Genomic DNA, 27,413 nt, shown 5'->3' with positions numbered 1-27,413 from the left:
TGCATCTATTACTAGGCTAGGCTCAGTCCACGGCAAACCACCTCGGCATGGCCAGTCATTACTGTGACAGGGGCCTAAGGGCTTGGTGAGGTGTAACATTCCAACTTCTATCCGTTGGCCTCATGGCTGATGTCATGGCCAGCTCTAGGTAGCCTATCTAAACTTCATTCACGCATGCATCTCTGCATACAGTCATCAAGCATGACATTGCTTCTGGTTTTGCAGCTTCTCTGCTTGTCTTGTGCCTTGCGCACAGCCCTCGGGCTTCCTTCTTCCGCTCTCCCTTCCCTGTACGTCTTTGGAGCTTCTATGGTCGACACTGGCGAAAATTTTGTGGCCATGCCTTTTCGACAGAATGCAGACTTTGAGCCCTACGGTTCTGATTACTTTGGTCAACCGTCTGGTCGATGGAGCAATGGTAGACTTTTCATCGATATTATCAGTAAGTGCAGAAGAAAAACTCCCTCGGTCTCATGCTTGTAAGTTACTGCATCGAGCCAACTGTATGCCCGGCTTGCTAGTTACCTACACAGACCCAAAAGATGGAAAAATTGCATATGAAATTTGACCTCATTAGTGTTTGTGGATGGAGTGACGGGGCATTTTCAGATTACAGTAGCAATTTGATGGGCAGGAAGAATTTTGTAGTGAATATGCTTTGAAAACTCAACCTTGGATAGTGCTTTAACATAGATTTGACGATCTTGTTCTGCTGGAAGGCATTTATAGATGTAGTCTGAGGAATGCCAAGCATCATAGCTGGAGACATAGTATGAATAGTGAAAAACCAGAGGGTTATATCCCTCAAAGATCTTGCGGGTAAAGCATGAGATTTATTTTAGCATAAAGAATATGTTCTGCGGTGGTTGCGGGAGCAGACCTCGTGCGTGTGTGTGTCATTTGTGTTCCACGAAAACGCCTTGTCACGTTGAACTTGAAATAATTCTGTATACAAGAGACATAGTGGAAGAGTCCCACCCTTAGGGATGCTGGCCTCTCAACTAGGCGCCCTTGGCGGTATTTCTTTATTTCATAGATGAATTGTCGCTGTTAAAACTGGAGAGAAGAAGAAGAAGAAGAAGAAGAAGAATAGAATTTTAATGTTGTAGGAAACTATCCCAAGAGAACTATCCCAAGAGACCTATCCGACGAGGAGAGTTGAACTCAAGACTTGTTATTCAAGAGGGAAATGGCATAACAATCTACCACACTTGGGTGATAGAAACGTTATACCATTTTTCTCTTCTTATTAGCACAGACACCCACACCCACACACACACAGACACACCCGAGAAGAAGAGAAATTTCACGTCATAGGAAACTATCCCAAGAGACCTGAGAGAGAGAGAGAGAGAGAGAGAGAGAGAGAGAGAGAGAGAGTATCCTGAACCAATCAACCTTGGCAATGAATAACTGAATGTGTATACAATGGAGGCAAGGGGTTGCTTATATAGCAACCTCAGTAAATTTCCCTACCCAGATGTCACGTGACACATCCAACCCTATGTGACCGTGGACAAGCTACAGCATGACAAGGATTCAGTTTAGTCAAGTCAGTCTAGAATAGGAAGTGATCTGGCACTTTTGTGAGTTTGTTCGCAGACCGTGCATATCGAGACCCTTAGAATAGATGCATATCCTTCGGTTGCACACAACATGATCATCAGCATTCCCATCAGAATCCATCAAGGGAATTTTCTAGAGCATTAAACCTATTTTCCCTATTTTTTGACATTTTTCACTTATTTATTAAGCGACTTTTGTTGGGAACTAGGTAGGGCAATTTTGCTAAGATAATATATAAGCAAACCAAAGCTAGCACTATCTGGCAGAAGAAGAAGGAGAGCATCATGCACTCAAGTGCATCAGGCCTCTGGAGACCCTTCTCAGCAAGACGACCACCCCCCCCCCCCCCCCCCCCCCCACCCCCCCACCCCCCCACCAAGCTGGCATTCTGAACCTGCTGCTAGCGTTTTTCAGTCTATATCATAGCGATTTTCAGCCAGCATACGGAGCGCTTTTTCAGCAGTGTAGGGCAGCGTTTTTGCGCATGCTGTCCAACGTTTTCAGGACACAGAAAACAACGTTTTTGCACAACCCAGACCAACGTTTTTTGCAGCAGTATCACAATAGCAGTAGCGTTTTTGCAGCAGCACTATAGACACAAAATTCAGCGTTTTGTCTTAGCTGCAAGCAGCGTTTTCGGCAAGCAAGTTAGCAAGCAAAACAGTAGCAGATCAGCCCGTAAACTTCGACCATTGCAGATTAGTCAAGCATTCAGTTTCAGCCATAGTCTCGTCATCGTTGTCACCACCGTCGGCCTTGACATAGCCATTAGATTTGCATCAGCATCATTTTATCAGATTGCGCAATCAAATAGTAGACCACTCTCGCCCTCAAGAGTTGGGCCCTTGGAGGAGGGTTTGACAGCATCTCTGGTGTCGTATTCTCTTCTCTCTCTATCTCTCAGTCTCATGAACCTTCACGCACAGAGTCTATTCACTTTGTTTGTGATCACTTGCACTCTCTCATCAAAGCACGGAAGGCTCTCCCTTCTCTAAGAAAAAGGAACCTTGAGCACAGTTCGGAGCACTCATCTTGAGCAAAGTTCAACATTCACTTCCGCTGCACCTTACATTGATAACAGAGCTTTGGTAGTGTTTTGTATCACTCAAGGAAAGAACCACAAGAACCACATAATTTTTTTTGCTGGTTGAGGTCGCACGTAACCCAAGTCCTCTTTGGGCGTGTCGATTCCTAATCGTGTTTTTGAAGAGTGACAGGAATCCCAAGAAAGAAGGGCTTGTTCAGCCTCCCCTTGTGCCTCTTTTTACTCATTGAGAGAGGACCATGCACTTAGCGGTCGGCCAATCGACGTGAGGTGGGAAAAAGCAACCTTGGTGTGAGCGCAAGGCCGCCAAGGGGTGCGCCCGCGGAAAAGAGCAGAGCTCGTGTGTCTCTAACACAGATTGCAAGCGAAAGAAGAACCTCAAGAACTCAAGACCCGCAAGAACCTCAAGAACTCAAGAACCCCAAGAACCAAGACCCCCAAGAACCCAAGTTCCTTGTGACTTAAGAACTCAAGACCATATGACCCCATAAGAACCAACGACTTCAGTAGATGGTCATCACTCGAAGCGGAATGGATACTTTTCTCGGAGGAGATGAGCACGAGAGAGGCGAAGAAGAATTTTCCCCACCAGGAGGTTTTTCCGACCCTTCCCCATCTACGCCAAATATTACACCGGATCTTATGGCAGCTTTCGACAAGATGATGATGGACAAGAAGTTAGAACACGAAGCAAGAAAAGCAGAAATATAGCGTGAACACGAAGAAAGAATGGCAGCGATAGAGAATAGCACAATGAAAGGAAAGCCGCCTTGTTCCGATTCTTTTCTCAAGTGCAGACACAAATGCAAGAGATTCGAGAAAAGGAAACTCTCTCAGTCTCTTCTTCTCCCAAGCATGACACATGATTTGCATGATCAAGATGTGATTTCTCACAAGTATGATGATTTGCATGATCAAGATGTGATTTCTCACAAGCATTATGATTTATATGATCAAGACGTGATTGTTCACAAGGATAATGGTTTAGTTGATGCTTTTTCTAGCGAAGCTAACCTCGTTGCACATCCGATCAATCACGAAGAATTGATCTTGACTTCCGAGTCGAGGTCCACAGCAATCCCCCAGGCAGATTCAATCACACGCGACGAACCGATCTTGGCTCTCAAGCATAGGTCCAAAGCACCCTTACAGGAAGTACTATGTGTTCGAATGATTCGTCAGCACGCATTGTTCGAGTGTCTCATTCGTGATCGTTTCCTGTATTTTAGTCAGCGTCTTTATGTGATCCCTTTTCCTAGGCATGACATATTGTACGATGAGCACGTTTCACTCATGAATGAGCACGGATGTATGTGGATTGTTCATGAAAAGCTGAAATGTTTGCATTCAAGGAAGTCACATTCCATGTCTCTTCCTTGGCACGACACAGTCGTAGAAAGAGCACAAGAAAGTATGAGCACAAAGCATGGGCATTTCCGTTGTGAATTGCCACAGTTGATTGATTTAGATCAGAAAGACAAGATTCGACCTCATTGTTTGCGTGTGTGTGGTGAACGGTTTGGCACTCCGTCTATTTGTTCATCTACATTGCATGCAAAGTCTTTAAGGAAGCCGAGATTTTTTCCAGTCACTTTACATGGAATAGGTATGTTCATGTTTTTGTGTTGGAAGTGGTTTCAGGAATTTTCAACCATGGAGATTCTTGAAGAAGAAAGAAGCATGACTCTAGACGAAGTTGAAGCATCGAAGGAGCCACAGGAAACTTTGTGTCGCTTTCGGCCCGGCCCATAGAAGCAAGCGTTGCAGACCTTTATGAAGTTCAAGTACCACACGACCCACACCTCAGACTGGGCCGGCGAAGAGTCCCTTTCAGGATTCCAGATGCTATTGGCGATCTCCCTCGATGCCATACAGTTTGGTACCAGTACCTCACTTTGAAAAGGAGGGGATGTCACGTGACACATCCAACCCTATGTGTCCGTGGACAAGCTACAGCATGACAAGGGTTCAGTTCAGTCAAGTCAGTCTAGAATAGGAAGTGATCTGGCACTTTTGTGAGTGTTCGCAGTCCGTGCGTGTCCAGACACTTAGAGTGGATGCATATCCTCCGGTTGCACACAGCATGATCATCAGCATTTCCATCAGAATCCATCAAGGGAATTGTCCAGAGCTTTAAACCTATTTTCCCTAATTTTTTGACATTTTTCACTTATTTATTAAATGACTTTTGTTGGGAACTAGGTAGGGCAATTTTGCTAAGATCATATATAAGCAAACCAAAGCTAGCACTATCTGGCAGAAGAAGAAGGAGAGCATCAGGCACTCAAGTGCCCCCCCCCCCCCCCCCCCCCCCCCCCCCCCCCCCCCCTTGCCCCACCAACCTGGCTTTCTGGAACCTGCTGCCAGCGTTTTTCAGCCTAGATCATAGCGATTTTCAGCCAGCATATAGAGCGCTTTTTCAGCAGTGCAGGGCAGAGTTTTTGTGCATGCTGTCCAGCATTTTCAGGCCATAGAAAACAACGCTTTTGCACAGCCCAGACCAACGTTTTCTGCAGCAGTATCATAGCAGCAGTAGCGTTTTCGCAGCAGCACTACTTACAGACAACAAAATTGTTCAGCAGCAAGCAGCATTTTTGGCGAGCAAGTTAGCAAGCAAAACAGTAGCAGATCAGCCCGTAAACTTCGACCATTGCAGATTAGTCAAGCATTCAGTTTCAGCCATAGTCTCATCATCGTCGTCACCACCGTCGGCCTCGACATAGCCATTAGATTTGCATCAGCATCATTGTAGCATCATTGTATCAGATTGTAGCCTCGAGAGTGGGGCCCTTGGAGGAGGGTTTGACAGCATCTCTGGTGTCGTATTCTCTTCTCTCTCTATCTCTCAGTCTCATGAACCTTCACGCACAGAGTCTATTCACTTTGTTTGTGATCACTTGCACTCGCTCATCAAAGCAAGGAAGGCTCTCCCTTCCCTAAGAAAAAGGAACCTTGAGCACAGTTCAGAGCACTCATCTTGAGCAAAGTTCAACATTCATTCCTCTGCTTCTTACACCAGACTTTGACAAATAAGTAAAATAAATACTTAAAAGCCAAAAGAAATAATGGGATCACATTGGGCAGTTCACTTGACATGCCAAAACACCCTCTTTGTAGCTCATAGTGGACATCAATAGTGAGACCAAGTTGATGAAGAAGCTACCATGGACACCCTAGTACAAGGCCTTGGACTACTGGATACACGTCGGTTTTGCTACCCTCAACTATGTACCTGAGAATAATGCCATCTTGAGCATCGGTTGCCTTCGTAGAAAATTTGATCTGTAGACCATACTACGTCCAAGAATTCCCATTCGTGAATTGTGAACACATCACGTCCAAAATATACTCCAAGATAATGAACTGTGGAACACATTCTGTCCATGATCTGACCAACAACAATGGATTGGTACACTCATACATAGTGTTTTAGATACGTCTGCTTGGTTCCCTACCAGATGCATGTGCCTTGAACCTCTGACCTACAAGCTGAAGGTTTCCATTGAAGCTTTAGATTTCCATCAAAACTGGTTTCTGGGGATTCGTTCCTTCTCCCAGACAGCTAACCGATACCGCAATCCGCATGCAAAGCTCCGTGCTTTGTGAGGATCCTCCTCTCCTTGGATTCTCCCGCATTGGTCTCTAGGAAGGCGACATGGCGGCCCTCTGTTCCCCTGCAAGGCAAGTTGCTTCAGGAAGAAGCCTCATCGAGGCTCCTTTCAGTGGGAGATCCTTAAGAGACTCGTCTTCCATAAGGTGTGCTTCGACAGCAGTCTGCTTCGATGTCTGCCCCTGCTGGTCTTGTACAATTGCATCAAGGTGCTCAATCGGGGCTCTTGGAATGCCCTGCTGCACCACCGGCTCCTCGCACTTTTGAAGGTGATTGGAACTCACGCATGCTCATTAATAGAGGGCTTGACACAGTGAAGGCAGTGGACAAGGATTCTCTCTGGTCTGCCTTGGAGGAGGCTGGTGACAAGCTTGTAGTGCTGAACATGTATTCCAGATGGTGTGGTCCATGTCGAAACTTGTGAAACTGTTGGGCAAATACTCTGATGTGGTCTTCCTCAAGCTAGATTGCACCTGAGAGAATAAGACAGTTTTTAGTAATCTCGGAATTGGCCTCCTACCAACTTTCAAGATTTTCAAGAACAGTAGCCTTGTGTCTGAAGTGAAGGGTGCCAAGTATGATGAACTTGTATCAAAGATCGAGAAAGCTAGAATGAGCTGATCTTTCGGGTTGAGAGAGCTAAATTGAGTTACTCCCTTCTGTAACAATCCCCTTTCTGCGGGATATTTAAAGAATTCAAGGTTTTCACCCAAAAAAGAGAGAGAGAGAGAGAGAGAGAGAGAGAGAGAGAGAGAGAGAGAGAGAGAGAGAGAGAGAGAGAGAGAGAGAGAGAGAGAGAGAGAGAGTCTCCTGAACCAATCAAACCTTGGCAATGAATAACTGAATGTGTATACAATGGAGGCAAGGGGTTGCTAATGTAGCAACCTCAGTAAATTGCCCTACCTAGACTTTGACAAATAGTAAAATAATTAAATAAAAGCCAAAAGAAATAATGGGATGACAATGGGCAGTTCATTTCTAACACTAATGGTACCTTGGCCTCTTATTTATAAGCGCTTGGGCATCACTTGGTATTTCTACAATAATGCAAAAAGCACTTAAAGTCATTTGATATCATAACTGGTGCCCAAAACTCAAAAGGGTAAAAAGTGCGGTGTCAGCAAATCCGTATGTTGAACCTAGAGTTACCGGGGAACGCCCCTACCACTGCTTGGAACGCCGGAACGGTGTTCCGGCCGGCTGCAGGTGCCCGGAACGGCCAGGCGTTCCGACAGACTAGGGAATACCGGAACGGTAGGGGGGAACGGCCCGGAACGGCAGCAATGGTAAGAAATCATAAAGGGGCAGATTTTGGGTGTGTTTTTTCCCTTATAAATTGCTCCCCCCTCACCCCTTTCCTTCCCAAATGCAACAAGCCTCAAGACTCTCTCTCTCTCTTCCTCTACCCTCGCGCTCGGGCCTCAAGCTCTCAAGCTCTCTCTCTTGGGCTTGCCCTCAATTTTCAAGGCTTCGAGCTCTCTCCCCCTTCGTCTCAAGAAGTGAAGCCTCTCTCAAGCTCTCTATCTCAAGCATGCATCGTGTCTGTTGTTAACGCACTATGACCGCGCATCACCACACGATGCAATCAAGCCATAATAAGGTGGAATGGTATGTTTTTTGTGAGTATTAGATTCAAAGGACTCTAACACTACTTGTATTCAAAGTTCAAACACATAACGCTAAAAATTGCATTATTTGGGTGTTTTTTAATGCCTCCCGTTCCGCGTCGTTCCCGTTCCGGACCCCTTGCCGTTCCCTCGTTCCGTAGGGAGGCCCGTCGCCATTCCGCGTTCCGGGTAACTATGGTTGAACCACGTCGTTAGTCTATACACTTTCCACAGTAGCATGTCACGTAAGCATCTCGAAATTGTGTCGTGATTAGGGCCACATTTCATGAGCTGCCTGACTCTAACTTGGCCTTTTGCATTCTGCTCCTAATGGGCTCTCCTTTGCCCCACTCAGGTATGGTAGTGACACATCATCATTTTGTGACATGGCCCATGCACAGGATTGCTATGCCTTCTTCTAAGGGACTTGACATTTGAGGATGAAGAATTAGATGAGAAGTCACAAGAAAAGGATGAAAAGAAAGACAAGGACGAGAAGAAATATGAAGAGGTTCATAAAGCGGAAATTGGATAAGAAGACTAACAAGCCACATATTTCAGCCGAGCAAAAGCTAGAATGATACAAACAATGTACCTCATTTTGCCCAAGTGTCCGACATAGGAGAAAACGAAAGCAGAGACATTAAATGCTCCCGAGGAAAGGAAGGGTAAGAAAGCAAAGACAAATGCAGGACTTATGTCGAATCTTACAAAGATGCATCAGGATGTTGAGTCTATAGAGCTCCAGTGAGCGTGGGGCAAAGTGAGTGACCAGGGGACCTTGATCTTGTTTGTCAACGACACCAAGCCCAACTTCACTTCACCTGAGATGGTGGCAAAGTTGGAAGTGAAGCGCGAGGAGATGGGACCACTGAGGGATTGCGATGTTGACGGCACCAAGGCATGAGGTTGCAATGACACCCGTTTAATGGCCTTGAAGACCAATGATGAAGACGGGAGTGTACTCGATGCGCCATGGACCAAGGGTGGGAGTGGCTAATATCGGTAGGCAAGAGTATTAGTCCGGGCCAGGGACACGAAACTTCTTTGATAAAAAATCTGAGAGGTTCTTTTCTTGATACCCGAACGCTACCAAAGAGCTATGATACCAATGAGTGCTTAGTGCGTATTCAAGGTTCCTTTTAATTCATGAGAGATTGTGTTTCACGTGCACATTGCACTCGAGCCACAGGTACAAGCTATTGCTATAGTCTAGTGTCAGTCTTAGCTTAGTTTTTTTTGGCATTTTGTGAGCCTTTAGAAGGACGTGCATGATCAAGCAGGTCATAGTTGCATACCCTCACTTGCACAGTCCAAGCACTTAAGCATATAGGCATATGAACAATTACTTAAGTCATTTATTGACTTAATTGATTGTCCCATTGCGTGCGGGAGCACTTGAGACACGCGTAGGTGTGCTCGCTCCGCTTGAAATGGTTCAAAACAGAGAATTACAGCGTGCTGTGTTTTTCTGCAGGTTTAGGGTTTCACACCTAAACTGCAGGGAATCGCCAGGGGAGCCTCGGAAAGGCCTTGGGATGTGTGTACAGGGAAGCAGGCACCTAACAATGGCAAAACAGAAAATTACAGCTGTTGAAATTGATCGTCAGCTCATTGGAAAGCTTCCGTATCGCAAGGGAAAGTGTCCTTGACGTGTACTTTTGACCTCGAGGGTTTTTTGCGTTGTTATGCTGGCAAGGTTGGGTCAAAAACCTGCAAGTACAGCCATGGACAGGTTTGGACAGCTTGGTGAGGGTTAGGTGGAAGCATTCGGATCGTTTATTTGCCAGGGGTGTAAAAGACTTGGACACTCCAAGTCAAGAATCAACCGCGAGAGCACCAAATAACCACTTCAAAACAATTCACAGATCACAATAGATTTGCACTGGCCCGGCAAAGTTCCGTGCCTAGAGATATTGGCCCCAAAGACTGGCGCCCCTTTCAGTATTTCTTTTTATATTAATCAGTTCAAAGTACAAGAGAGTGGGTCGGGATTCACTCTCAGACTCTGCGTCCAGATGCTCTGAGAAGTGAGGCCCTCACCACTAATTTAAAGATTACAAGGGATGCCCAAAAGCAGAGCCCCAAAAGCTTGAAAGCAAAAGCAGATTCTCTCTCTCTCTCTCTCTCTCTCTCTCTCTCTCTCTCTCTCTCTCTCTCTCTCTCTCTCAATGAGAGTCAGTAAAAAGCAAGTTCTCTTTTTCTCTCCCAAATCATAGCAAAAAGCTGAGATTTGCGTCGCTCAAATTTTTTTTTAAAATTTTATTTTTATACTACCTGCGATTTCCGGAAATTAGGGTTTGCAAGAATTTTAGGGTTTGTGGCAGAAATTAGGGTTTTTGCTATCCGTAGCCACGTCATCACTTTGTGACATATCCCCCTCTTGAAAGCATTGTAATCGACCGCGATTACGCCTGCAAAACCGACAAAAGCCATAAACTGTCTTAGTAGACACTGACTGTTAGTACCTACGTACTAGGAACACACATCTAGCACATGTACAAAATCGACAGTCACATCACACGACATCACAAGACATCACCAGACATCACAGGACATCACCATGACATTCAACATTCATTCGGATCTTAGAGCATGATTTATCGGCAATGTAGCTAGCAATCACATCTAGGTCCAATTGGGACCTCATCGATGTCTGATTGACTAACCCCTATTGCAACCATGTCTATTCAAGATCAAGTAGACCAAAATGCTACAGTCATTTCGTCTATCAGTTCCTGCACTCAAAAGAAGTCAAGAACAAATCAGTATCATTATCAAGAATTCCATTTCATAAAGTCATCCAGCAGAATACTGTCAGCTCTCAGTATTCCTGAAGCTCAAAGAGACATCAGTGACTTCAGTATCAAAATCGAGGCATCTATTGACAAGGGAGCAGAGTGACTCCCCTCTTGTGCATCCCACTGCACCAGATCTCCGGCCAAGCTGAATTCTGGGTTCCGTTTGGAGTAGACTATGCTAAACCAAAACATCGAGGTAAAGTTTCACAATCCGAGGAGTATCTGCTAGGTCCTCCTCCTCCATCCACTTCGCATCAAATGCAGGAAAGTTCTTGAACTTAACCAAGAACTGCCTTCGGACTTTACCTTTCTTCGTATCGTTATGTGCCAAAATCTGTTCAGGAACAAGGATCTCCTCGTTTTCTTCCACTTTGGGTTGCTCATCAGGCTCCCCATCATCAGGCACATCACCCTTAACAGGTTTCAAGAGACTCACATGCAATGCATTGTGAATCCTCCAAGTATCTGGCAGTTTCAATCGGAAGGAGACATCATTTATCTTGTTAGTGATCTGGAAAGGTCCGTAGTATCGCAAACTAAGCTTTGGAAAAAGCCTTCCCTTTCCCTTTTTCTTTCGTAGGTGTGCCTTCTCAAAACGTAAGAGCACCCAATCATCCTCCTTCAATTTCAAGTCACGACGATGGCGATCCGCTGTCTTTTTTTGTCGTTCTTGAGACTCCTGCAAAGTCTCGTGAACCTTGGCAAAAGCCGTATCCAAATCTCGCGAATATTCATCCGCTTCAAATATCTAATCTTTCGTGCTCAGGAAGGATGGAACCTTCGCAGCACTTTCAACAATCTCACATGGCGTCTTCCTCGTCGAAGAGGGTATCGTGTTATTGTAGGCAAATTCCACCAAAGGTAAGTTCTTTTTCCATTGAGTCTTCTGATCCGAGATACAAGACTTCAATAAATCTAAAATCACTGAATTGCAATCTCAAATTGCCCGTCAGTCTGCAAGTGGAACGATGACGAGAAATGCAACTGTGTGCCAATGTTCTCCCAAATTGCCTTCCAAAACAAACTCATAAATATGGGGTCTTTGTCGGAGACAATCGGCTCAGACGTGCGATGTAATCGAAAAATCATCGTGATCTTTCTGTGTTCTCGGGAGATAAAAAATGAAATCCATTTCAATACTTTTCCAGGGGCGGGGGGGTATAGGTAAAGGCTTTAACAATCCTTGTGTCTTATGCCTGTCAAAATTGACCTTCTGGCATACTAAGCAACTGCGCACAAACTCTTCCACATCCTTTTTGAGTCTCGGCCCAAAGAAGTATCTCTCTACCCCCTTCATGGTGGTAGCAATGCCGCGGTGACTCGTAAAAGGTGGACAGTGGCATTTAGTCATAACCTTTTCCCTCAATGGTTGTGTAATGCACAACATAGTCTTTTTCATCAAGTAGCCTTCCCGAAGGGAGTATCCAGCTATTGTCTCCCCATCCCGTATCCGTGTGAAAATATTTGCAAAATCTGTATCTGAGGCATACTGATCGACCACATCCTCGAAGCTCCTATGATGTATCGCGGAAATAGCCAGATCCAACGGCTTCTGAGACAAAGCATCTGCCACCACATTCTTCTGTCCTTGCTCATGGACAATCTGGAAGTGAAACTGTGACAAGATGTTCGCCCACCGCATCTGCTTTTCCGAAAGCTGCTTCTGTGACAAGAAGTAGCGCAAACTCTGATGGTCTATAAAGACAGTAAAATCCGCTCCGAGTAGGTAGTGCCGCCTCTGAGTAAGAGCATGGATCACTGCCAAAAGCTCTTTCTCATATATCTGTGCTGTCATCTCCGGCCTAGAGAACAATCGGCTCTTGTAAGCAATGACATGGCCTTCTTGCATCAAGACCGCACCCAGACTACGACCATAAGCATCACAATATACTTCAAATGACTTCTGCAAGTCCGACAAAGTCAAATCTGGTCTTGTAGTCAATTTCTCTTTCAATGTCTGAAAGGCAGTCACCTCTGTGGATCCCCACGAGAAAAACGACTCCTTTCTGTATCAAGATATGCAAAGGGGAAGCAACCTCTGCAAACTTTCGTATGAACTGCCTGTAGTACGAACACATTCTTCAAATCGGGCTAATCACGTATAGTCTCTATCTTGGCCGAATCCACTTGCACTCGTGCTGCTGAGACAAAGTGTCCCAAAAAGTCTCTGAAGCAGATGATCTCTGTGTTTTGCCTCATTCTTGGAGAAACAATGATATCATCAAAGAAAGTGCCAACAAATAGCCTGTACTCTCGAAAAATCCTGTCCATCATCCGGTTAAATGTCGCAGGAGCATTGGTTAAGCCAAAAGGCATCACCAAAAACTCAAATAACCCAAAAGTCGTCTGAAAAGCTGTCTTGTAGACGTCTCCGGGCGCTATCCTGATTTGATGATATCCACTTTTCAAGTCAATCCTGCTAAAGCACGAGGATCCCTGTAAACTGTCGAGTATATCATCGATCCTAGGAATGGGAAATCTGTTCTTGATGGTGATTTTGTTGAGAGCTCTATAATCGATGCACATTCTCCAAGATCCGTCTTTCTTCAAATCCAACAACAGTGAAGAGAAATACGGTGAAGTACTATGCTGGACAAGACCCTTTTCCAAGAGGTCTTTCACTGGGTTCATAATCTTTTCATTCTGTACTCGGCTCACACGGTAAGGTGGCTGGTTCGGTGGCGTGCTTCCAGGTATCAGATCAATGGTATGATCTTCAAGTCCTCTAAAATGCAATTGGCATGAGTGTGGAGAAAAAATCTTGGCGTTCTTTTGTTCAGGTCAAAACATATTCAACCTTTATCCATCGTTTAGGTCTCTCCCATAAGAATGAGTAAAGAAAATTGAAGTTCATCAAGGACAATTCTCTGAGCCCTTCATTTATCAAAGTCGCTTTCTCGGGCCGGTAGTCAACCACGGCGTAGTTCTTGTGGTACCAAGGGATTCCGAGTAGAACGTCACTCGCGTGCCCTGAACACCCTTGTCATTGCAAACGAAGTTTGCCAATGCTCGGTGTAATGGCAATATCCCATCCGGGTGCAAGTCGAACTACCTCCGCCTGTGGCGTCAGTCTGTCGGGCGTAATTCCAAATCGAGCCGCCAATTCCAAGTGAAAAGAAGTTGGCCTTGGTTCCTTCAAAAGAGCTTCCTGATCCTTCACTTTGCCGCTTTTTTGTACTTTCATTCATTTGATTCGGTGCAGGTTCCACGCCATGTGGTACCAGTTTTGCTTTTCTATCTGCCTTTTCTGCCATGTTCCTCAGCTGCTCTCGAACTCTCAGGCCTGTCGTCGTTCTTATCATTCTGTTCTTCCGGTGCCTGTTTAGGGCACTTCGCGGAAATATGTCCATGTTCCCTACATCCAAAGCACTTCCCCTCCTTGATGAAGCGAGCTTTCTCCTGAGGAGTAAGCTTGGGTTGTGCATCCTTCTTCTCTGGGTTGCTCTTTTTCCTTCTACTTTCATTCCCAGAAGTCTGTTCGGCTCGTTGTGTCATGGCCTCATCTGTGGGGTAGGACAGACTGCCAAAGTGAATGGCAAAGCCCCGCTTCGCATGACTCATCAACTCCTAAGTAGAAGCTGACTTCTGTTCCAAGCAGTGATCTCGGATCTCTGTAGGTAGACCCAAGGTAAACCGCTCAATCTGTTCTCTGAACGAGATCTTCTTGAATGAAGAGGCGGGTAGAAAAGAGCTCCAGAATCTTTCACAGTAAGCTTTGATTGTATCTTTCTTGGTCATCCGAAGATGGTTCCAAGAAGCTTGTATCTCTCGTTCATATTCTTGCGTCAACCAAGAAGAAATAAAAAGCTTTTTAAATTTCAGCCATTTAATTGGCGCAGTCTTGTTTAAAAGAAGCGTGGACCACCAAGTACGAGCATTTCCCTCAAGGTAAGAGGTAGCTCTCCGAATATTGGAGTGCTCTGAATAGCGTCCTCCCGCGAAAGCAATGTCAAACTGCTGTGTAAAAGACAAAGCCTTCGAAGCATCTGAGTATCCTGAAAAAGTATCAAACTTGATCGAGTGGCAACCTTCCTTAAACTCTCGGACTTTCTTGCTTTTATCTTCGAGAAAGTCATACTGGTTGGCTTTGTAAAAATTCTTCTTGTTCGCATAAAAGTTTCCGTCATCGGAATCTGAGCTGTCTGTAGACGAGTCCTTAGTAGAACTATTAGTCTCTGGGCGAGATTTAGCCTTCTTTGTCTTTCTCTTGCCCTTTCCGAAGCGTTGCTTCTTGCTTCGCTTTTTACCTTTTCTGTCTTCTTGGCTCTAATCTGAAGAGCTAGAAGAACTGTCAGAAGAAGAAGAAGAAGAAATGGGTACTCCTTCAAATCTAACACGCTTCTTCTGTTTCTTTGCCTTGTCAAAAGTCGACTGACAACCCAAATATCCCGGGAAGTCGGTGCTTTTCTTCTGCTTTTTGCCGTGCTTTTTGGCTTTCTTTTGCGTGTCAAAAAGCTGAGCAACCCGTGCATCAACCACCTCTTGTAATTCCTTCTCGAAATACTATTTGTGATCAGAAGGTTTCTTGAGAGCGGGTTTCAGTGGTGGTGTAGTGGTTTTCTGCCACTGTGCATGTACTTCTTGAAAAGAAGTCTCGCTCATATATTTTGCCAATTTCGGATCCTTCGCAAAACTGAGCATCATCTTTGTTGCATCGCCGATCAATTGACGACGCTTCATCTCTCTTTGCTCCGCCTGAGTAGGCCGAGGCGGGCCATACTCTCTGTCTGAATCTTCGTTGTGATCCCAGCCCGCATCTCCAGATGCAGAGGGAGTCGACTGATCCTTGCATGAAGCCATAGGTGCCGCGGAAAAAAAAAATTGGGATCGGATTTCTCGTAGAAGAGAAATCGGCCGTGCTCTGATACCATTGTAACAGACTTGGACGCTCCAAGTCAAGAATCAACCGCGACAGCACCAAATAACCACTTCAAAACAATTCACAGATCACAATAGATTTGCATTGGCCCGGCGGAGTTCCGTGCCTAGAGATATTGGCCCCAAAGACTGGCGCCCCCTTTCGGTATTTCTTTTTATATTAATCAGTTCAAAGTACAAGAGAGTGGGTCGGGATTCACTCTCAGACTCTGCGTCCAGATGCTCTGAGAAGTGAGGCCCTCACCACTAATTTAAAGATTACAAGGGATGCCCAAAAGCAGAGCCCCAAAAGCTTGAAAGCAAAAGCAGATTCTCTCTCTCTCAATGAGAGTCAGTAAAAAGCAAGTTCTCTTTTTCTCTCTCTTTCTCCCAAATCATAGCAAAAAGCTGAGATTTGCGTCGCTCAAAATTTCCATTTTTTAAAAATATTTTTATTTCTATAAACCTCCGCGATTTTCGGAAATTAGGGTTTTTGGCAGAAATTAGGGTTTGCAGGAATTTTAGGGTTTTTGGCATAAATTAGGGTTTCTGCTGTCCGTAGCCACGTCATCACTTTGTGACAAGGGGAGCCTTGGGACAGCATTGGGTGCTTGTACTCGACAATTTAGAGAGATTTCCTACGAGGAATCTCGTCTAATTCAAGGGGCAAGTGACCCTATAGGTGTGAGAGCTCGAGGGCTATCCATAGAAGTGATCGGTATGCGAATCGGAGCACAAACCAAAGAATTCAACGTGTTGTAATTTCTCGCCAGCTATTGTCCAAGCTATGCATGATAAAGGTGATAATCTTATTCTTCCTGTTTGGATGTCATAGCTATTGTCCAAGCTATGCATGATAAAGGTGGTGTTTGGACAAGCAATGAAGTTGAGGTCACATTTTGTCATCTTTGTACTTCTTTGGTTATGCCGTGATGATTGTCTCAAACCATACAGAGCCCTTTTCAGTTTGCATACAAGTTCCTCGCATGTAGGAACTACAAAACCTTTAGGTCGTTTCATGTATATGTCCTCTTCAATGTCACCATGCAAAAACGCTGTCTTTACATCCATTTGATTCAATTCCAAATCAAGCACAGCAACTAGAGCAAAAAGGACACGTAAAGTTGTAAGCTTTACAATAGGAGAAAAGATTTCTTGAAAATCATTTCCTTCTTTGTGTGCATATCCTTTTGCAACCAATCTTGCCTCGTACTTTGGTTTTTCATCCACAATCTTAATCTTGTATACCCATTTGTTAGGAAGAGTCTTTCTCCCTTTAGGCAATGGCACAAGATCCCAAGTATCATTTGCATACAAGGATTTCATTTCCTCTTGCATTGCAATCTCCCACTTATTGCTTGACTCACATGACTTAGCCTCTTTTTAAGTAAGAGGTTGACCCTCATCTGTCAACATTACATGATGCAAAGAGGGATTAAATCTCTGCGATTGCCTTCTCAAACGAGTTGACCTGCGTACCCAATGATCTACATTCTTAGGCAACAGTTCTACATCATAAGGCAACTCATTTTTAGCTCTATCATGCTGCTGAAAATCATTTTCAGTCAATTTAGGCTGCTGTCCATCCTCATTAGGAGCATCAAAATCATGTTCTGCCTCTTTTGGCTCGAGGTTAACTCGCTGATTATGAATTTCAGCTTGCGGTAATGCATCATGAGGCTCTTTTTCAACATCAATGGGTGGCATGGAAGGCTGAATTCTGATTGTTTTCTTGTCAGCATCAAATTTTGTAGCATTCTGAAGCAATTTTGCCGCTTTGAACACTACATCTCGGTTGAGTACATGTGCTTGAAATTGCACATTTCAGTTGAAATTTCAGATTTGGACAGTTTCATGTAAAGAAATTGTGGTCTATCGTATGTAAAGTCTTGTGGTTGCTCCTATTTGCTGAAATTTTTAGCCTATTGTATCTCTCTTTATACACACTTGTGGTTGAATTAAGATGGCTTCTTTCAGCGCGGACACAGCATTTGCACGCTGTGCTCGCAGTTATAGGGTCGTTCGCTTTCGCATTTGCTGATGAGCTGTTCGGCGGTAGATGAAGCGAGGGGGCGCTGGCTAAACGGATTCAACTCCACCTTCAACGTAATCGACCCTTCGTTGGACCCTGAAGAAAGTTATCCTCCTTGGTGGGGAGGCTCACGAGAAGCGGATGCCCTTCTGGGTACGCCGTGATCCGCACCCGAGGGACGGAACCGCAGGGCACATGCCTGTGGCGAAGTTCCTCGGTGAAGTTGTACCCCGGTATTTGGGTGCTCTGCATAGGCGGATGGGGAGATAATGCTCCCCTTCCTATGCTGTTATTTTGAATCAGATCCCTTCCGGGGGAAATGACGTAATTCTCCCTAAGTGAAGCGAGATGAGCTACAAGAGCGCCTAAGTGCCATTCCTCCTCGGGGGGGGTCTATTCTCGATGAAGAGATTAGACGCAAGTCTAGTGGGGAAGGTGGCAGCTTTGCCTACACTGCAAGAGGTGGAAATCAAAAGCGTGATGCGGGCAACAGGACTCAAAATAGAAGTAAGAGCAAGACAAAGCATAAGGATGTCACTTGTTATCAATGTGGCAGAAAGGGTCACAAGAAACCCAATTGCAGGTATTTCAAGAAAGAGCAGGAAAGGAAGAAGGAAAGCAAGAGAAGAAGAAGAAAGATGAGAAGAAAGGGGAAAAATCAGTAGGTGATTCCTCCAGGGATGCTGAGAATGCAACTGTATCCTCTAGTGTGGTCATTGAGGAGTTAGACGTTGATGAAATTTTGGTTGCGGCTTCATGCCCCTTAGATTTGGTGATAGCTAATGCAGAAGACATGCTTATCTTGAAGAAAGATGTCATTGATGCATTGCTTAGTGCTAATGATGGCCTATCCCAATCATGGATAGTGGATTCTGGTGCTTCATTCCATGTGACTCCATCTTTGGAGTGTTTTGCTACATATGGTGCAAGCAATGGTGATAATTTTTCTTGCAATATTAAGGGAATGGGTACTATGCGTTTGGCTCTTAACAAAGGTCAAGAGCTTGTGTTGAATGATGTTAGGTTTGTACTAGGCACTAAGAAAAGTTTGCTATCTGTCGGCCAGTTAGATGCACATGGTTATACGACCATTTTTGCTAGGGGTTCATGGAAGTTGCTTAAGGGCTCTATGCTTGTTGCAAAAGGGTCTAAAAGAGGTACTTTGTACTATCTTCGATGTAAAGCTTTGCCTGGCAAGTTTCTTGCTGTTGCTGAAGTTGCTTCACACACACGGAATTGTGGCATAAGAGACTTGGCCATATGAGCCAAAAGGGTATTGATGTTCTTTCCTCTTTAAAGAGGGTTGATGTAAAAGGCAAAAACTATGATTTTTGTAATGATTGTCTTTATGGAAAGCAAAAGAAATCTTTTTATTACTCTGGTGTCTCTCGCAAAGCTAATTTCTTGATTTTATTCACTCCGATGTATGCACTATGCCTGCTAAGTCTTTTGGTGGTGCATTGTATTTTGTTACATTCATTGATGACTGTACTAGGAAAGGATGGGTGCATTTGTTGAAAAGTAAGAGTGAGACTTTTAATGCTTTGAAGAAGTTTCTTGCTTTTGTCACTACTCAAAAGAGTGCCAAGATTAAATGTCTCAGATTTGATAATGGAGGAGAGTATGTATCTGCTGAATTTTAACGCTTTTGTGATGAAAATGGGATTAAAAGGGAGTTGACAACCCCTTATAATCCGTCTTCTAATGGTGTGGCTGAGAGGTATAATCGTACTTTATGCGAGAAAGTGCGTTGCATGTTGTCCACCGCTAATCTTTCCCAAGAGTTTTGGGGGGAGGCATTGAAAATTGCAGTTCATATTTGCAATCGCTCTCCTAATAGTACGCTGAGAAATGACATAACCTGCCTCTTATGATCCTTTGAGAGTATTTTGCTGCGAAGCTTTTGTTCATGTACGCAATGACTTGAGAACAAAGCTTGATATGAAGTCCATTAAGGAGGCTTCCTGGGTTATGGAGAAGAAGGTGAAATGGGCTATAGAGTGTGGTTACCACAATATAGAAATGTAATACGCTATGTCTCAAGTAGATATAGTCATAGTCCGAGTCACTTGCAATAAATAAATCATTTTCCATTCTCGTTACATATCTCTCTGTTAGCTTTTCACTCAATTTGTCGCGACAAACATCAATACATGTGATCCCACAACTTTGGTACACTTGCGTATTGCTGTTTTGACGTATAATATGCTGTAATCACCTGTTTTGACCTAAAAACAGTATGTTTTGGACTGTTTTGGCTGTTTTGATGACCTTTTCGACTTTGGAAGCAAGGGGCTTCGTGATGGAAGCGAAGTTGATCACGAGAGAAATATTAATTCGTTGTCCAGCAGACTGCACAGGGCTGTTTTGAAACCCTAGGGTTTTGATACCCGTTGAAAGGGCGAAGCAGAAGGTACCGGTAGGTGTGCATCGCGATGTAGTGCATGATTGGGACAAGAAGCAGGAGGCACAGAGCAGCAGAGAGCTAGCGCTAGAGATTGAAGCAGGGAGAGAGAGAGAGGGCTCACGTTTTTGGGGAAAACTCAATAAGTGAGTTTTGGGTTTTCCCACTTTTATTATAAGTGACTTTAAAAAATGTGTCCAAGCTCAATGTGAACCTAGACAAAGTATAAAAATGTACAAAAAGGGGTTATTTAGGCCTTTAACCCAATAGCACCTGACATTGGTATCAGAGCCTGGACGTGCTTCGGCTTCGCGAACTCAATGGAAGAACCAAGAACCCAAGCACCCAAAAAAACCTCTTAGTCTTTTTTTCCTCAAAGAAGCTTCGCGTTTTGCCCTAGACTTATTAGCCACTCCCACCCTTAGTCTATCGTGCATCGAGCTAGCTCCCGTCTTCATTGCTATGTCTTTGAACGGAGATCAACATTGGATATACGAAAATCCAGATCTCAAGTACCAAGATCTGCTTGCCTCGTATGCGGATAGAGTAGTTTGTGCAAGGATCCCTAACCCTCTTCGGCATTCGCATGTAGGGTGCTTCCACTTTTGGTGACATGAAACCATTGGAAATACCTCTGAGCACCCTTACATTTGATCTTCACCCGCAATGTTTCCACGACAGGACTATTCGAGAGGTAGTACTTGCTCACAAGGCAGAGTCAGCATCAAGGCTGATATTCTGTGACAGCAGTACGTCTACCTAGTAATCCGGTTGGCCGGTGTTTACATCGCAACAGTACCTACATCCCCAGTATCCGTAAGTTTGGAGGAGTTTTCATCGGTTTATACATATATAAGCATCAGAAGCATTCAACATCAAAAGTATAGAAAGCATCCACTGGAAGAAGTTCGGCAGTTGTGTCTCACCTTTAACAGGGGGGATGTCACGCGCACATTGCACTCTAGCTACGTGGACAAGCTACTGCTACAATCTAGCGTCGGTCTTAGTTAGCCTAGGATCTAGCCTGGCATTTTGTGAGTCTGTAGCATGATCAGGCAGGTCATAGTTGCATACCCTCACTTAAGCATATAGGCATATGCACACTCACTTATGTCATTTATTAGTAAGTGACTTTGTAGGGCAAATGGCTAAAAGACCTATAAAAGAGTCACTTAGCCTTCATTTTAAGTACGTCAGAATCCAGTATCGCAGAACAAGTTCCACAGTACGAGTACTCGGAGCACAAGGATTACGAGTGTTTTCTGCCTCAGTATCAGACCTTCCATCGCGAGTACGTCGTTGCCATCATTATTCTCAGTATTTCAGCACCAGCGTTTTCAACCTCAGCATCAAATCTGCCCTAGCGATTTGCCTCAGATTTAGACCGGCGTTTTTGCAGCAAACCAACCAGCGTTTTGCATCAATTCCAGCCAGCGTATTGCATCAATTCAGCTAGCGTTTTTGTGTCGGTTCAGCATGAGCATGCAATATTCAACATTCAACATTTAGCCATTGTATTAGCATTTGTGCAAGTAATTAAAGCAGGTACTTGCTCTGGCAACAAAGCAAGAGGACCCTTGAGGGTGGTTGGGACCCGACATGCGGTGTCGTCTCTCTTTTCTCTCTCTATGCCTCTCTCTTCATTGTGTTGAGTTTTTTCTCAAGTAAAGTAAAGTAACCTTGTGTTTGTGCGGAGTACTAGATCTAAGCAAAATCCTTAAACCCTTCTGCTGCACTTGACATTGTGCAATAGACTAGAGAGTGAAGAGAGAGATTGTGGCTGAAGGTTCTGTGAGTGACAGAGAGAGAAAGAAGGCTAACAATCAGATGGGGTCCCGAACCCCTCTCCAAGGGCCCCCCTCCTCTCCATCGCTAGAGAGGTATACGCTTTAGATTGCACAAATGCTGATAGATGCTGAGATGCTGGTGGGATCTTGCGGTAGAATCTTGGATGTGAGAGTCGGAACCTGCACCTCCGATCATATACAACATGCCAGAATCTCCAAGCTGCTACGGAAACTTGAAAGTCAAAAGAATGTGACATCCTAGGATTTCATCTTATGTCTGTGCACGTGGTGTGCAAGCTCGACATGGAGGTGATCTTTACAGAGGATGCGATATCTATTCGGGATCGGCATTCTGGCAAAGAGGTCGAGGGAGCTCGGTGGAGAACGGACTCTACAGGCTCCATGCTCTTTCTTCAGCGAAACAAATACCTACATGTGACCTTTGGCATTACGGACTTAGGCATTTGAACAATGATACTCTTCGGCTTGCTTTTCGTGAGAAGATGCTTACAGGCTTACCAAATGTTGGGAGTAAGCATGGGAAATGCATTACTTGCATTCGTGGGAAGCAACATCGAGAATCTATTCAGAGGCTTGCTACCCGCTGAGCCATTGCTGTTTTGGAGTTGGTTCACACCGACCTTTGTGGACCTATGCAGACCCTCGGCAAGGCTCTCTATTTCATGTTATTGGTGGATGATTTCAGCCGCTTTACTTGGTATACTTTCTATAGCACAAGTACAAGTCATTTGGCCTCTTCAAGAATGGTGGTGTTGAAGACTATTCAATGGACAAAAATGGGGAATTTACCTCCAATGCTTTTATTCAGTTTTTTGCGGACTATGGCATCAAGTGAGAGCTTGGGAATACCGGATTACCTTCAGAGAATGGTGTTGTGGAATAGGACAGTGGTGGAAATGGCACGGACCATGCTTGAGCATGGAGACTTGCTGAAGTCTTTATGGGCAGAGGCAGTTGCGACGTCAGTTCATACCATAAACAAATCTCCAACCTCTTCAGATCCTAAGAAGACCCCATTTGAAGCCTATTTTGGTAAGTCACATTTGGAGCAGGCTCTTCGGACTTTGCAGTATTTAAAGGCGACCAAGTCATTATGCATTCGCCATGTGAGTGGAGGTACAGACTTCCATTTCATTCTACGAGGATGGAATGATTTGGATTGGGGTGGAGATCCAGATGGACGACGGTCGACTAAAGGTTAGGAGGGAGCAGTTTCATGGGGCAGCAAGAAACAGCCAACAGTTGCCTTATCTTCCACAGAGGCAGAGTACCGAGATGTTTGCAGTGCTACATGTGAGTCAGTGTGGATTCGGAGGTTACTTTTGGAGATGGGCTTTCCCCAGCAAACGACCATTATGCACTCAGACAACCAGAGTTGTATAGCCATTGTGAGAAACCCGGACCAAGCATATAGAGATACAGTACCATTTTGTTCGTGAGAAGACCCAGGATAACCCTGCTGGCTTCTTCACCAAACCTCTTCCACGGGCGACAATTATCCTCTCATGCCAGCTCCCTTGGACTTGTTTTCCATCCAGAAGTTGAGAGGGGGTGTTAGAATTTAGATTTCTGTCTGGTGGTAGCTCTTGTATCCCCCAAGAGCAGAGTAGGGAGTGAGGGCTGTTTTGTGGCTGTGCCTGGCCGTACTGAAGGTAGACGCATGTGTTATCAATGCAGAATCCAACGTTTTGGGCACTCTCTCTCCCTCTAACATTTTGCTATTGCCAGGGTTTTGCAGTGTGCGGTCATCTTCTCTCTCTAGCGTTCTCTCTCACCACATCGAACTCTATCCCCTAGGCGTTTTTCCTCAGCGATCTTCCTCTCTCTAGCTAGCGCTCCCTATCCTCCACCGTGTGCACACCCTCTCGGTGTGACACCGCCTACGAAGAGTTCTGTGCCCGTTCGGTGGGCGGTACGCGCTAGGTGCTTGACAATGAGGAGATCCATCACGATAGATCTGATATCTATTGATATGGAGAGGAGGTTTGCTCGTAGTTGCAGACAAGTTCATCACCCGATTCACCCTTTTCCGTCACGCCTTTCACAAGATTGGCTTGAGCAGGGTCAATCGTTATGTCCGCTGTGGGTGGTTTTAACAGAGTAGTCCACAGCTCAGACATTTAGGAGCTTATACTTCTGGCTTTTAATAGCTCCGGTTTTTCTAAGACATTTTTATGATGAGATGTTTAATTGACAGCTGGACATTGTTTAATTTCACCTATAGCTCTGGTTTTTCTAAGACATTTTTATAATGAGATGTTTAATTGGCAGTTGGACATTATGTTGGTCTCATGGGCCATTCTGGCCTGTAAGAAACGGTATATATCTTTCTTTGTTTAAAAAAGTTTCACTCCAGCTCCTTTCATTTGTTTTATCTGCAGCTCAAGGATTAGGTATTGGTATGCTGTCTCCGTATCTGAAATCTCTTGGTTCCAATTTCACCCGAGGTGTCAGTTTTGCTTCTAGTGGCTCAACCGCACAGAACTCAACTGCTGTAGGGACAAATAGTGGTGGCCTTTTTACTTTACTCGTGCAGATAGACCAGTTTAGAGAGTTCCAAGATTATGTGTTGTTGCAAAAAAAAGGTGAGAATTTTGAGATTCTTTCTTTACTATTTAGGGTGTTATTGGGTTGCAAACTTTTGGCTTGCCGATAGACAAATTTATAAGAGCTCTTCATAGATCTTTGTCATTTGTAAATGGTCAATCTGTTCGATGTTTACCATGGCAGTGCCTCATAAAAGGCATCATCATGCACTTTTGCAAAAGTTTGCAGGTGTTTCAGAAAAGTTGCAGATGAGACAGCATTTCTCCAATTCTGTTTACTTGATTGAAACTGCTCACAATGACTATATAAAAGTGGCATTTAAAACTGAAGAGTTTGACCCTATTGCTCTAATGGTAGCCGTCATTTCCGCAATGAGAATTGCCTTGCAGGTTAGCTTGCATCTTATGATTGGTTTCCTTGTTTACTGTGAGAATGTCCAAACTTCCAAATCTTGGCAGGCTTTGTTCGATTTGGGGGCAAGGATTTTTTTGGTCATGAATGTGACCCCATTAGGCTGTAATCCCTCCACAGCAAGCAATCCGTACCGAACAGAAAATCGTGATGAATACGGCTGCAAGGTGGACTACCTGACTCTTGTCAACATGCACAATGACCATCTGGTGGAGCTTCTAAGCGAGTTCCGTTTGAAGTATCCAATGGCCCACTGGATTCTGTTTGATGCTTATAGCATAATGCTGGATGGTTATCACAATCCCTCAAAATATGGTGATTCCTTTCCTTACCTCTCTAATATACTGGTTCCTGCTCACCTGAAAGACTCCGTGAACAATAGGACTGCTTTAACATGTGTGAGGGTATCTATCATTTTATGTTTGTATTGCATTTTCAGGTACCAAGGGGATTCAGGTCGGGATTGAACCCTCCACATCAAGACACTTAAACCAACTTTTACATGCGATGGTTCAATGTTTGCTATGGGATAACGTAAGATGACAGCTTAGATGCTTGAACTAGAGAAACAACAATACTGGGCCTGGCTTTGAAATGTTGGAATGGGACAATGTTACATCCTGGTTGCACATTAAATAAAGAACTTAAAAAATACAAGGTGTCACATCACAACTGGGTTTTTTTACGGCTGTTTGTAAAGAGAGATTTTACTAAGGATACTTTATGCGTCAAATTCCATCTGCAAGCCATTGGAATGTGCTTGGCTCGGTAGTTGCTATATATATCTTCTGCTTGTTTTGTCGAGCAGGTGGTTTGCATGCTTTGAGGTTGAGCTGGCTTTGTGACTTGGGGGACTGTCCCTTGCACTTGCTGTATGAGGGGGCAGCAACAGATCCAGCTTTCTTGGTTACAGACTTAGGATGCAGATGGGGCATATTGGATATGCTTCCTTCTACGGTGCATGATTTTGGTCCTCACCCTTGGGGCGTTGTTTTTGTCACTATATGCAGTATTACTTTGTGGATTATATGGAAGGCTAGATGCACATATACTACTCCTTCCTCGACGTCTGACATGTTGGTTGCGATATGGTCGGAGCTTCTGCACACATGCAAAGTCATGGGATTCATCAACCTGCTTTTCTAGGGCAGCAGGACAGCACCACAGAGTTTCCTTAGGCAGTGAGCTCGCACTTCAGTATTTTTTAGCCTGGATCAAGGTCACATTACATGGCTCTACGCACTTCCCCGGTGATACATTCTTCATACATGCCATTGGTGGTGTGCAGATTGTGCACACTTGCTTCTACATAGCATTGTACTTCCGCATTGGAAGTTCTGCATCCCAAGAAGAAGCTGTTCTACAGCACAGCGCTGCAACTGTTCTAAAGCACAGCACTGCATTTCAATAATCCATTTAGTCATAGCATAATGTAAAACTCTAGGTAAGTGTACCATGTTGCCCCTACATTTGTAAGATCCTAAATAGCCATTACGTTATAGCATTTTTTAGCATCCCTAGATGTCTACTTGTACTCAGTGCACAGCTACTTTCAAGCCCTACTTTTTTGTGTGTGTGTGTGTGTGTGTGTGTGTGAGAGCATTTTTTAGCATCCCTAGATGTCTACTTGTACTCAGCGCACAGCTACTTTCAAGCCCTACTTTTTTGTGTGTGTGTGTGTGTGTGTGTGTGAGAGAGAGAGAGAGAGAGAGAGAGAGAGAGAGAGAGAGAGAGAGAGATGAAATGATATATTAATGTCTTCAAAAGGCCAAAATGATCTATGAGATCAATCCGTTACAAATTGGTGAATCTGATACCATGAGATACTAAAATGAATCTAGAAGTGCTACTAGCTGGAATTGTGTGGGGTATGTGCGATCACTGATACACTGGGTGCTCAATACAAGAGAAAGGTACAATGGGTGATGAATTCATCCTCATCTGTACTGTGGATGTCAAGATAATATGGCTCGAATCCTCTGCTCTAGTCTCTGTCGATGTTGTGAAGCTCCTCTCCTCAATCGTGGGTGTCTCGATCTCCCTAGCTCCAATGCTCAGTCAATGAGAGTACCGCGGGTGTGAGTATGAGACGAGCTTTGCAGTAGTGGCGGCTCCTCTATCTGGAGAGAGAGAGAGAGAGAGAGAGAGAGAGAGGTGCAATTTCTTTTTTTGACAACTATCTTGACATACTTGCAGGTGTAAAGTATCCTTTCAGAGCTTGCTGCGGGTATGGTGGTGGCACCTACAACTATGATGAAGATATACAATGCGGTCAAGCGGGGGAGTATATAAATGGGACATATGCTGAAGCAACAAAATGTGAAGATCCAAGCTTGTATATCATATGGGATTCACTGCATCCTGTTGAATCTTTTTGCCACCATCTTGCGCAGGGAGTCTTGGATGGTACCCATTTGAGTCCATATTTCAATGTGACAGAGAAATTCAAGATGGAAACACATGCTCAAATCTAGGAGGAACATCCACAATATCATAACGAGTCTTGATAGGGTTGTTCAGCCCTTGCTTTGCTGGCGCAAAATACCTACATCTCACTCTATAAGCACTTTCTTTCCCATTTTGTGCCATCTCAACAAGGGCCATGCCACCTCTTACATAAAAACCCATGCACATGCCCTTGAATGAACACATAATTTGATTTCCATTTTGGACTTTATTCTATATCATCATGTCAAAGTTCCAAAATATTAGATCTGCCTAGTCC

General features: G+C 44.4%; 1 protein-coding gene and 1 pseudogene across 3 annotated transcripts; both read left to right on the top strand.

The window, feature by feature from the left end:
• Nucleotides 1-27,370, top strand: LOC147434184 (GDSL esterase/lipase At4g01130-like). Of its 3 annotated transcripts, none has more exons than XM_086490751.1 (6): nt 1-148; nt 226-442; nt 24,112-24,315; nt 24,506-24,666; nt 24,736-25,003; nt 26,885-27,370. In XM_086490751.1, the coding sequence occupies exons 2-6, from the start codon at nt 310-312 to the stop codon at nt 27,160-27,162; spliced, it is 1,044 nt and encodes a 347-aa protein (XP_086346877.1). In that variant the 5' UTR covers nt 1-148; nt 226-309; the 3' UTR covers nt 27,163-27,370. The 3 variants fall into 3 exon arrangements, with proteins under 3 accessions (XP_086346877.1, XP_086346878.1, XP_086346876.1); XM_086490752.1 differs by lacking the exon at nt 1-148 and adding an exon at nt 25,128-25,222 and having other exon boundaries at nt 178-442; nt 26,885-27,027; XM_086490750.1 differs by lacking the exon at nt 1-148 and having other exon boundaries at nt 181-442.
• LOC147434185 (thioredoxin F1, chloroplastic pseudogene) lies at nt 4,945-7,010 on the top strand (annotated as a pseudogene).
• Nucleotides 27,371-27,413: the final 43 nt, after the last annotated feature.

The sequence above is a fragment of the Adiantum capillus-veneris genome, chromosome 19 (assembly GCF_014529385.1).
Source record: "Adiantum capillus-veneris isolate H3 chromosome 19, ASM1452938v2, whole genome shotgun sequence".
NCBI classification, from domain to species: domain Eukaryota; kingdom Viridiplantae; phylum Streptophyta; class Polypodiopsida; order Polypodiales; family Pteridaceae; genus Adiantum; species Adiantum capillus-veneris.
The sequence above is the reverse complement of the archived record's forward strand: the minus strand, read 5'-3'. Positions and strand labels throughout refer to the sequence as shown.

Coding starts and splice junctions, on each gene's coding strand:
- LOC147434184 (XM_086490750.1), top strand. CDS start 202: ATGACATTGCTTCTGGTTTTGCAGCTTCTCTGCTTGTCTTGTGCCTTG. Junction 24,316..24,505: donor TGTGTTGTTGCAAAAAAAAG/GTGAGAATTTTG, acceptor AAAAGTTTGCAG/GTGTTTCAGAAAAGTTGCAG. Junction 25,004..26,884: donor TCACAATCCCTCAAAATATG/GTGATTCCTTTC, acceptor ACATACTTGCAG/GTGTAAAGTATCCTTTCAGA.